The sequence below is a fragment of the Bos indicus x Bos taurus genome, chromosome 3, assembly GCF_003369695.1.
Source record: "Bos indicus x Bos taurus breed Angus x Brahman F1 hybrid chromosome 3, Bos_hybrid_MaternalHap_v2.0, whole genome shotgun sequence".
Lineage (NCBI taxonomy): Eukaryota > Metazoa > Chordata > Mammalia > Artiodactyla > Bovidae > Bos > Bos indicus x Bos taurus.
In genome coordinates this window covers 102974106-102986164 of record NC_040078.1, presented here as the reverse complement: position 1 = coordinate 102986164, position 12059 = coordinate 102974106, and the positions used below count along the sequence as shown (strand labels likewise).

The window sequence follows — 12059 nt, the reverse complement described above, 5'->3', positions numbered from 1 at the left end:
ACCCATCTGTCACGTTCAGCACTGTGTCTCCAAACCTAAATTTACCGGGAACACACTGTTCTGGATGGAGGGATGGATGAGTGGATAGATGGAATGTACTTGGGGGGAAGACCACAGGCTCTGGAGTCAGCATTTAGGTGCTTCCTGAAACCAGGGGTGGCTCCTTTCTTTATGTTAGGGCTACTTTTAGTCTTTTTTTTTTAAATATAAACTGTATTAAATAAGGTATCTAGAGGAGTAAAATTCATAGAAAAAGTAAAATGGTGGCCACCAAGGGCTAAAGGGAGGAGGCAATGGGGAGTTGTTTAATGGATATAAAAACTGTCTGGAGATGAGTTTCACACAGTGTGACTATACTTCACAGTGGTGAACTACAATACTTAAAAGTGGTTCAGATGGCAAATTCTATGTGTATTTTACCACAACTTTAAAAATTTAAATAAATAAACTGTAAAGTTCCTAAGTTACTTTTAGGGTTAAGAAAGGGTTATGATGTCTATGTTATTTACCATATGGGTGATATGGGGAGGAATGTCTTTATGCATGGGAAACCTCTCCATGTTTGTGAGATAAACATCAGTTCAGTTTAGTTCAGTCGCTCAGTCGTGTCCGACCAGGAGCTAACTGTGGCTCAGATCATGAACTCCTTATTGCCAAATTCAGACTTAAATTGAAGAAAGTAAGGAAAACCACTAGACCATTCAGGTATGACCTAAATCAAATCCCTTATGATTATACAGTGCAAGTGAGAAATAGATTTAAGGAACTAGATCTGATAGACAGAGTGCCTGATGAACTATGGACGGAGGTTCGTGACATTGTACAGGAGACAGGGATCAAGACCCTGTCTTGATGGAAAAGACATGCAAAAAAGCAAAATGGCTGTCTGAGGAGGCCTTACAAATAGCTGTGAAAAGAAGAGAAGTGAAAAGCAAAGGAGAAAACGAAAGATATTCCCATTTGAATGCAGAGTTCCAAAGAATAGCAAGGGGAGATAAGAAAGCCTTCCTCAGGGATCAGTGCAAAGAAATAGAGGAAAACAACAGAATGGGAAAGACTAGAGATCTCTTCAAGAAAATCAGAGATACCAAGGGAATATTTCATGCAAAGATGGGCTCGATAAAGGACAGAAATGGTAAGGACCTAACAGAAGCAGAAGATGTTAAGAAGAGGTGGCAAGAATACACAGAAGAACTGTACAAAAAAGATCTTCACGACCCAGATAATCACGATGGTGTGATCACTCACCTAGAGCCAGACATCCTGGAATGTGAAGTCAGTTGGGCCTTAGAAAGCATCTCTATGAATAAAGCTAGTGGAGGTGATGGAATTCCAGTTGAGCTATTTCAAATCCTGAAAGATGATGCTGTGAAAGCATTATGCACTGCACTCAATATGCCAGCAAATTTGGAAAACTCAGCAGTGGCCACAGGACTGGAAAAGGTCAGTTTTCATTCCAATCCCAAAGAAAGGCAATGCCAAAGAATGCTCAAACTACTGCACAATTGCACTCATCTCACATGCTAGTAAAGTAATGCTCAAAATTCTCCAAGCCAGGCTTCAGCAATACATGAACCGTGAACTTCCTGATGTTCAAGCTGGTTTTAGAAAAGGCAGAGGAACCAGAGATCAAATTGCCAACATCCACGGGATCATAGAAAAAGCAAGAGAGTTCCAGAAAAACATATTTCTGCTTTATTGACTATGCCAAAGCCTTTGACTGTGTGGATCACAGTAAACTGTGGAAAATTCTGAAAGAGATGGGAATAGCAGACCACCTGACCTGCCTCTTGAGAAACCTATATGCAGGTCAGGAAGCAACAGTTAGAACTGGACATGGAACAACAGACTGGTTCCAAATAGGAAAAGGAGTACGTCAAGGCTGTATATTGTCACCCTGCTTATTTAACTTATATGCAGAGATAAACATAGAGGGTCTCAATTTTGGACATGTGCTTTAATGTAGAGAGGTTTCTTACTCCTTCCAAAATATTTTTCAGGAAATGACTAGTCAAGGTGAGGCTGAATCTTAAGCCCATTACATCTTGGGTCTGTCACTTTATCATTCAGTTCAGTCGCTCATTGTGTCCAGCTGTTTGCAACCCCATGGACTGCAGCAGCCAGGCTTCCTTGTCCATCATCAACTCCCAGAGCTTCCTCAAACTCAAGTCTGTTGAGTCGGTGATGTCATCCAACCATCTCATCCTCTGTCATCCCCTTCTCCTCCTGCCTTCAATCTTTCCCAGCATCAGGGTTTTTTCCAGTGAGTCAGTTCCTGGCATCAGGTGGCCAAAGGATTGGAGTTTCAGCTTCAGAATCAGTCCTTCCAATGAATACTCAGGACTGATTTCCTCTAGGATTGACTGGTCACTTCATGGCGAGTCTGTTTTCTGCAAGTGTCGGGCAGCGGTTCTGTAACCAGGCTAGATATGTCCTGAGAAGCTGGGGGAGGTGGGTTGAGCGCCCAAAGAGGGCGTTCTAAGATTTGGGGCTGGGGGATGGGCGAGCAGGAGCGAGGTCTAAGGGAGGCGGGTGAGCTAGGACCGGTTGCCTGGAGCCGGCTTGGGACTCTGTTGCCTGGAAACAGCCTTTGGCCTGGCAGCGTCTGGCGAGGTGAGGCGGCGCTGTACTGACCGGACACAGCAGAGCCAAGGCCATGGCTGGACACCAGAAGGAGAAAGCGATCGCAGATGAGGTCCACCAGAACCAGATCCTGCGGGAACTGTACCTCAAAGAGCTACGAACCCAGAAACTCTACACGCAGTATCACGTGAATCCACTCCGCAAGGGTGAGGGGCGCTACCGGACGGAGGGAGGAAAAGAGGGAAGGAGCCGGCAGGTGTGCGGGGCAGGGGGTGCGGGGTGGAGCCCAGTAAGAGACACCTCCTCTGACCTCGCCCCTATTCTCAACATTTCAGAACTATGACTTTGGGGTTGGGGAGGGGGTCTCATTCCCCATCACATCAAACAGATGTATTAAAATGCATCCACATCCTGATTAAATATTTTATTGTAACGAATTTGAAAGGTTCTTTATAAATTTGCTTTTGAAATATTTTGCAGGGTTTTGTGTTTTGCATGTGTTTTGGTTTGTTGTTGATAAGTTAAAGGATTTCTTTCCATCTTCTTATATTGTCTGAGGACCTTCAGAAAATTTAAGGGGCACAGACTCAAGGCCCAATTAATTAAATGCCCCCTAATTAAGTGGCCCCACCCCAACTCTTCTCCCTTTGCACATTCCTGGGCCAGTTTCATCTGGTCCTGTAACATCAGCTCCCTCTAAAGGCCACTGTGTCTCAAATGGAGACCCAGACCCACGTCCACAACCACCTCCCAGCTCCCTTTCCCTGGTTCATCCCGCACCCCTCTCCCACCTGTGGCTACTCCAGAAGATCTTGTTTTAAGCACAAGGCACCACAGCCACTCTTCTCTCCCTAGTTAGAAGCCTGGGAGTCATCCGCAGTCTCTCTCTCTCTCACTCCACACAGCTCAGTAGGCACCGTACTGTTCCTTTCCTTAGCGTTTCTCTCACAGGAGGGTTCCCACGTTCCTGCCTCAATGGGAGACGCCATCGCGCAAGACTGCGAATCCTCACTTAGCTCCGCCCTCTCTCCATCTGGCCTCCGAAGCCTCAGCAGGGCCCTCCTCACTCCTGCCTGCATTGATCTGATGCTTTCCTAACTCTCTTTCTCCCTCCAGGCCCAACCCTCCAACCCTCCCCTATGCCATGGCTGGTGAGAGCTGTCTCAGAGGCCCCACAGCTTTTGAGCTGAGGTTTACCCTGATCAGAACGTAAGGCCCCTGTGGATGTGGTTCTGCTGCTCACTCAGCTTTATCCCAACTCCCCTTTACCCGCACCCTGTTCCTTTAATAAACATTTTAGTGTCTATTCTGCAGCATCCACAGGCTCTTTTCTGTCCCACCATATCTGAATGCGTGGAATTCCTAAATCACCATGCTATTCCCCCATCTCTTCACTTTCTCTTCTTTCTGAATTCTCCTCCAGCCCTTGTCGTTTGTCATTCAGTCATGTCCGACTCTTTGCGACACCAGGCCTCCTTGTCCTTCAGCAACTCCTGGAGCTTGCTCAAACTCATGTCCGTGGAGTCAGGGATGCCATCCAACCATCTTATCCTCTGTCATCCCCTTCTCCTCCTGCCTTCAATCTTTCCTAGCATCAGGGTCTTTTCCAATGGGAAAAGACCTCCCAGTCCTGGACCTGATTAGCTGTAGTCCACTGCAGCCCAGCTGTGTAGAAGAAATGGATTGTCATTATTTTAAAATAAGATTTGCATATAGTTAAGGTATGCTGCTGCTGCTGCTGCTAAGTCGCTTCAGTCGTGTCAGACTCTGTGCAACCCTGTAGAAGGCAGCCCACCAGGCTCCCCCATCCCTGGGATTCTCCAGGCAAGAATACTGGGGTGGGTTGCCATTTCCTCCTCCAATGCATACCATGTGACATTTAAATATACATTTATACAGTGAAATAATTAGGACAGTCATGTATTTAAGCATAACCACCTCCTCACATACTTACCTTTGGGGGTTGGGGGTGGGGGATGAGAGTACAGAAAATGTATATCTTCATTTTGCTTATGATAACCTGGTTTTCCTCTGGATCCTCCAACTACTAATTTCAAGAAAACCACTTAACATCCAATTCTGTTTAAGCTTGGCCCATTTCAACAATTTTCATAATCCCTTCCAGCAGTGTCCAGGCTTCCTAGGAAAGGTGCTTGGTCTCTCAGCTCACAATCGTCAGGCACATGATTAATATGATCCATTGGGATTAAGTGAGGAAATATTAGAATTTTTACTTATCATTATACTTATGTATAAAGAAAGAAATGATGCTTTGTTAATATAGGACAATAGTGCATAGAGACTATATCAATATACACATGTGGAAGTTTTTGGTTTTTTTTACTGGTAGGAGATAGGGATAAAACACATGGAGACCACTGGTTCCTTCTGGCCTCTGCTCACTTACTACTCCATTCCACCTAGCTCCCTCCACCAGAATTACTCTGCTTCTTGATATTTCTCTAACTCACCAAGCTCACTCTTGGATCTTCCCCATGTATCTCACACAGCAAGTTTATTCAGGACTCTGCTCCTCCGTCTGTCTTTAGAGACACATCGCCCACACTGTGCCCCACCATCAACATGGGTTTATCCATATAATGTGCTCTATGTGGTTGCACATCTTACTTATATTTGCCTGATATTATACATCTGTTTATTGAGCATCACCACAAGTAGAGTGAAAGCTCGGGGAGAACAGGGACCTTCTCTGTCTTGTTCACAGCCCTACCTCCACTGCATCAGTAATTATGAGCTGAATAGATGTCTGTGCATCCTCCACCTGGTACCACATGGCCTCCTGGGTATATATCACTATCTCTGGCTGCCTGATACATCTGCAGCTCCATAGATCAGTCTGTCCAAGAGACCATTCCGAGATAATGGAAATGTTCTCTGTCTGTGCTGATCTGAATGGCAGCCAGTAGCCATATGTGGCTGTTGATCACTTGAAATGCAGCTGTGGGACTGATTTTTAATTGTATTAAATTTAAATTACTCAAATTCAAGTCTCCACACATAGCTGGTGGCCATCATCAGGACAGTGCCTCTCAGATTGTGAGGTCCTTGAAGATCCTATGCCCTAGTGCCCAGCGTAATATCTGACATTGGACAGACACTCAAAAAATGCTAAATGGGTACCCAGCATAGGGAGTGTCTTAGAAAGGCCAGGGAGAAACTTTTTTAACTTAAACCTATGATGCTGTTTTTCTCCAGTTCACACAATCGCCAGAAAGCCCATGTCTTGGCATGATAACCTGGAAGAACCTGCAGATGGTAAGTCCAGGATTTGAGAATGATGTTGAGACAGAGACCGAGGCAGCTGGCTGGGAGACTCTCAGGGTAGTGGTTCCTTAGGGCAGGCCTCAGTCCTCTGTTTGATCATCTGAAAGCTGAACTCATACTGACAAAACTCACGAGAAACCAGCATTTTCAAAACTGCCAGTTTATTAACTGTCAAGCCAAAAAACATGCTCCTCATGGCCCTGACATTACATTTGTTCATCCATCCAATACTTAGCTGATAACAAGCACAGGTTCTGGAGTTCTACTAACTGAGTTCAAATCCTGGTTCTGCCATTCATTAACTGTGTGACTTTGGGCACTTTTTTTTTTTTTAACATTTCTGAACCTATTTCTTAGAGATGTTGTGAGAATTAAACAATATATTGCAAGTGTTTAAAACAGTATCTAGGGCCCCACGCTGCCCAGACTAGCAAACAATACAGTCAAGATGGCTATAGGTGATCCCAAGAAATCAAAGGGCAAGATGACTGCTTATGTCTTCTTTGTGCAGACGTGCAGAGAGGAACATAAGAAAAACCCTGTCCCTGTTTTGAGGTCCCTGTCAAATTTGCTGTGTTTTCCAAGAAATGCTCCGAGAGGTAAGAGAAGTCTAAATTCAATGAAATGGCAGAGGTGGATAAAATGTGCTATGATCGATAAATGAAGGATTACGGACCAACTAAGGGAGGCAAGAAGAAGAGGGACCCTAATGCCTCCAAGAGACCACCATCTGGATTTTTCCTATTCTGCTCTGAATTCTGCCCCAAGATCAAGTCTATAAACCCTGGCATCTCTATTAGAGACGTGGCAAGGAAGCTAGGCGAGATGTGGAATAACTTAAGTGACAGGGAGAAGCAGCCATACATCAACCAGGCAGCAAAACTGGAGGAGAAGTATGAGAAGGATGTCGCAGACTAGGTCTAAATGGAAGTTGATGGCGCCAAAGGTCCTGATAAAGTTGCCTGGAAAAAAGTGGAAAAGGAAGACAAAGAGGAGGAGAAGGAAGAAGGGGAGGAGGAGGATAAATTTTAAAAGCTGTTGATCTGTCTCCTTGTGAATACCTTAGAGCAGGGAGCGCTGTGATTGACACACCTCTCATCCAAGACGTGTCTGTTGCCCTCGTTAGGTTTAACTACCCGATTGGATCATGATCGTATCGTAGTCTCTCCAAGGGCTCTAGTAATTGCCAGCAGTTTACAGGAAGTGGCCGTGGGTATCTGGAGCACCTGGAAACTGTATCAAAGTTGTACATATATCCAAACATTTTTAAAACGAAAAGTTCTCATGTTCTCCTCACTCTGTGCACTTTGCTGTTGCTGTGACAAGGCTTAAAGATGTTTCTCGCACTTTTTTTTTTTTTAATCTGTAAGGTGGTGTGTTAATTCTATGGTCATTGGCTAGAAATCCCGAGTTCTCAACTGTACATATCTATAGTTTGTAAAAAGAAGCAACCAAGGCACACTCTTGACGTCAAGCTCCTTGCTTGGTGTGGAGGCTGTGGGGGTGATGCCTTCTGGAGGGGCAGGCTCAGGGCGTGCACTGTGGGGCTGGACCTGTGAACACCGCAGTGGGCATCTGTTTAGCTTCAGGTTGGCTTGTTTTTGTATATAGTGACATAGCATCCTGCTGCCATTCTTAGCTGTGGAAAAGGGGGCGGGGGTCAGCTGGCAAGAGAAGTGTTTTGGATCCTTTTTAGTTGAAGTACGGTAGTTTTAAACTGTTTTAAAAAAAAAAAACAAAAACCGTAGAACTCTTGTCAGCAAAGCCAAGAGCCACAGCACCAGTGAAAGTTCAAGAACCTTCTATACTAAACACAATCTGCAACGTTCTGTTTTTTGTTTGTTTTTTTGTATGTTTAGAATGCTGAAATGTTTTTGAAGTTAAATAGTATTTACGTTAAAAAAAAAAGTATCTAGTACATAGTGATTGGGACATGTTATTAATATTATTTTCATTATTACCTGGTGATAGTCACTAGAATGGGGCTGGGAATGTCATACCATAGGCAAAGAGACAGACATGTAAATACCCAGGTAAACAGAGAGCTAGATTGGGATGGCAGCAGCATGGGAAATAGGTGCCCACCTCAGACAGTAAAGTTCTGGAAATTGCTCCTGGAGAAGGTGAGGTGGAGTATGTTAGGTGCAGAAGAATGTGGAAGGACATTCTGGTTACACGAGAAAGCACAGAAATGAGACACCAGCATGGCCAAGAACTGGGAGTATTTGGCATGGCTGTGATAATACAGGTAAGTGGGGCCACATTTAAGAATAGGGGAAGAAGATACTTGATAGGAAGCCTAACTCTGCTGACAAGCTTTTCTCCTTCCCCTCTACCTTCTTAGGGTGGAGTTTGATGGAGGAAGGGTTGGGAAATGGGGGTGGGCAGAAGGAGTGAGGATTTCATAGCATCGTGGAGACAGACAAGGAAATAGACTGATAGAGAACAAGGAAGTGAGATTTCCATCTGTAGTGGAGACACCAGCCTGGCTAGAGCAAAGTATACCAGCTGGGGACTTGTAGCAATAAGGAAAAAAGCAGGTGGTAAGGACTTCATTACAAGCCGCCTTGTATTCAGGATTAGATCGGCCCAGTGCCCAGTCCTTCATTTTTTAATTCCATTCTCGAACATCTTGCTGAGGTAGATATCTTCCTCCCATTTTACAGATGAGCAAAGTGAGGCCCAGAGAAGTTAAACCACCGGTCAAGCTAGTAGTAGAAGGGCCATGAATGTCTGACTACAAGCCAGCTTCCTCCCCTTGTCAGACTACCTCCCTCAAACAGAGACTGGATAAGGTAGAAAATGAAATCTACTTAAGTCCTTAAGGTGTAGAGTTAGAAATATACCTGGTGTTGACAGCCATGCTGATTTCAATCCAGAAGGATCTGACCTCACTTCTTATAGTCCAGCTCCTCACTGTCTCTTCTGCAGCTTCATTGCCCAAACTTGCTCATGCCCCAGGGCCTTTGTTCTTTCTGCCTGTGATGTGCTCCTCCTCTGCCTCTCTCAGGGCTGGCACCGGCAAGGCATCCAGAGAGGCCTCCCCTCGTCATCCTAAGTAGCCAGCCCTGCCTCCCCCTGCCCCCGGCCTACTCCCGTCTTCAGTGTCCATCACTGCCTGCCTCTACGTGGTTTGTTTTTCTTTTTATTTCTAACTTTCCATTTTATATTGGAGTATAACCAATTAATAATGTGGTATTTCAGGTGCACAGCAGAGCAACTCAGCCACACATATACATGTATCCATTATCCCCCAAACTCCCCTCCCACCCAGGCTGTCACCTGACATTGAGCAGAGTTCCCTGTGCTATACAGTAGGTCCTTGTTGGTTACCCACTTTAAATACAGCAGTGAGTACATGTCGGGTTTGTTTTTATACTTGTATATTGCATCCCCTGACCCCCTCACCCAGTCTACATTACCAGGAGACCAGGAACCATGTCTATCTCACTCTGCTCTGCCTCCAGGGCCCAAACAGTGCCTGGCACAGAGTTTGTTCTCAACAGATGTTTGTTGAGAGATGTGTGGAAGAACCAGATGCCTGTGTCTTGTCTAGGCAAGCCTCTGAGGCTGGTGCTCTGCCTGCCAGGAGGATGTGCCAGAGTCAAGGGCACAGCATCTCTCATTGGTCCCCAAACCTGACTCCTTTGTAACCCCTGCCTCATCTCCCAGCCAGGTTTCTAAATCTTATCCACCACGCTGCCCAGGGACCAAGAAAGAAATACCCAGAGACACAGACTGAAGGTCAAGAGATTGGATGGGATTCTGAGCCTTTGGTAAGTGGGTCTCCTTTACTTGGAAGGTCAGCGGTAATCCAGCGGTGGTTAAGGAAACAGAGTTTGGAGCCAGATGCCTGGACTTTTCTGGCTACCATGTACTAGCTGTGTGACCCTGGGAAGTGACTAAGCTCTTTTGTGACTAAGATTCCTCCTAGTACAATGGAGATAATCCAGTATGTCTCTCATAAAATTGTTCCAAGGATTAGATAAGACAGTGCTTAGAACACAGTGCCTGGTACAAAGTGAATACCGCCAAGTGTGGATTAAACAAAGCTTGCTGAGGACAGATGGCCTGAGTTTGCTCTCCCAGCTGTTAGTAGAGTGGTCTCGGGCATGTCACCTACATCTCCAAGTTCTGTCCCCTTCTCTGGAAAATGTGAATGCTAGTAACATATTTGTGTCATTGATTGGAAAAGCACCACTAAGTGCAAGGAGCCTGGAAATGCAGTCTTTAGCATCGGTTCAGTTCAGTTCAGTCACTCAGTCGTGTCCGAATCTTTGCGACCTCATGAACCGCAGCACACCAGGCCTCCCTGTCCATCACCAACTCCCGGAGTTCACTCAAATTCATGTCCATCAAGTTGGTGATGCCATCCAACCATCTCATCCTCTGTCATCCCCTTCTCCTCCTGCCCTCAACCTTTCCCAGCATCAGGGTCTTTTCAAATGAGTCAGCTCTTCACATAAGGTGGCCAAAGTACTGGAGTTTCAGCTTCAACATCAGTCCTTCCAATGAACACCCAGGACTGATTTCCTTTAGGATGGACTGGTTGGATCTCCTTGCAGTCCAAGGGACTCTCAAGAGTCTTCTCCAACACCACAGTTCAAAAGCATCAATTCTTTGGTGCTCAGCTTTCTTTATAGTCCAACTCTTACATCCATACATGACCACTGGAAAAACCATAGCCTTGATTAGACAGACCTTTGTTGGCAAAGTATGATCTCCCTAAATGATATAGGGCTTCTGTTCCTAAGAAAGAAACACAGGATCACAGGATTTTGAATAGACTTGAAGAACTTCCTGTCGCACTTGTCTTTTAATTCTGATTATGTCATCTTCATTTCACAAACAGGGTTTAGCAAGAAAAAGCACCAGGGGCCACACATCAGGAGACTGGGACCTGAGTCAAGTCCAGGTCCCTACAAGACAAGGTCTTCCCCCTTCCCCACAGGCTTCTTTCTGACATCTGCCTGCTCCTCTCTAGGTCAACCCGCAACGTGACGACCGCAGGCTGAACCACTTCAGGGTCTACAAAGACATCACTCTGTACAAGGCTAAAATGTGGAGCTTGGGAGAAGACGATCACCACAAGTAGTAATCTCTCAGCCCTGGCAATCCTTGTCATTAATGCCCAAAGCGTGTGCTGCCTGGGTAAATAAAGACACTTTTAAGCCTTGATCTGACTATTTCTGTGTCCAGAGTCTCACGTTTCTCCCTTCTGCCCAAGTGCACCAGTCCACATCCTTAATCTTATAAACCAGCGAGAGAATTCCAGTTAAAGATGGCAAACTAAATGTATACAATATCTCCTCTGCCTTCTAGACCCCGCTAAAAGACAATAAATTGATTTTTTAAAAGATAAATGAGAAACATTAGCAACCAAGAAAACTGAAGCCAGTGCTTAGAAGATGGAAAGCTGGTGGAAGAGGGTGGAGGAAACCACAAAATGTGAGCTGGGTGGGACACCTCTGAGCACAGAGCCCGGTCCCCCCAGGTCTCTGGAGAGGGGTCAGGATTCTGGACAGAATGGGTGTGAGGCAGGGAACTGAAGGAGGGAGGGAGTCTGCTGGGAGTCCCGTCGCACACCCCAGCGCCAGATGCTTAACAGCTCCCACACTGGAGGTTTACTCTTGCGGGAATGGGCAAAGGCCAGGGCTTGGAGACACTAAGACGTGGGCTAGGAGTAGGTGTGAGCCTGAAAACAATCAATGAACATCTGTGAAAGGAGGGATGAACCCCTCGCCCACCAGGCTGCATTTTTACCCTGGGTTTGAAGCTAGAGGGCTTCTTTTTGGGAAAATGAGCCAGCTCTAAAGAACTGCCCCCCAAAGACCCCCACATGGTACCATTTGAAGGTTCTGGGAAGAAAGAACTAGGGACCATCCAGGCAGCTGAACACACAGAAGTGCTGGGAGAGTCACTCACCCAAGGAGTGCACGGACATTCTGTGCACCACACCTCATCACTTCCCCCACACCTGCCCAATACCTTGCTCTCTGTGTATCTTCCATCTGGCTGTTCCTGACTTATACCTTGAAGAGTGAAGCCATATACTGCTGAGGTCACTCCTGTTTTTGAAATTGCCAAGACTGAATGGAAGCTGCAGTCCTGAGTGGCCCCACCCTGATGGACATTTTCATCCAAGGATGGCCCAGATAAATTATTAGTGACTACATGGGGATCTAGAAGTG

At 45.8% G+C, this 12059-nt stretch overlaps 1 protein-coding gene across 4 annotated transcripts; it reads left to right on the top strand.

Annotated features, from left to right (window-relative positions):
* Positions 1-2383: 2383 nt before the first annotated feature.
* Positions 2384-11051, top strand: FAM183A (family with sequence similarity 183 member A). 4 transcript variants are annotated; one of them, XM_027537555.1, is made up of 5 exons: positions 2758-2789; positions 5800-5859; positions 6380-6467; positions 9541-9644; positions 10853-11051. In XM_027537555.1, exons 2-5 carry the CDS (start codon positions 5833-5835, stop codon positions 10961-10963), a joined length of 330 nt encoding a protein of 109 aa, XP_027393356.1. In that variant the 5' UTR covers positions 2758-2789; positions 5800-5832; the 3' UTR covers positions 10964-11051. The 4 variants fall into 4 exon arrangements, with proteins under 4 accessions (XP_027393354.1, XP_027393355.1, XP_027393353.1 ...); XM_027537553.1 differs by lacking the exons at positions 6380-6467; positions 10853-11051 and adding an exon at positions 10721-10846 and having other exon boundaries at positions 2384-2789; XM_027537552.1 differs by lacking the exon at positions 6380-6467 and having other exon boundaries at positions 2550-2789.
* The last annotated feature ends 1008 nt before the right edge of the window (positions 11052-12059 follow it).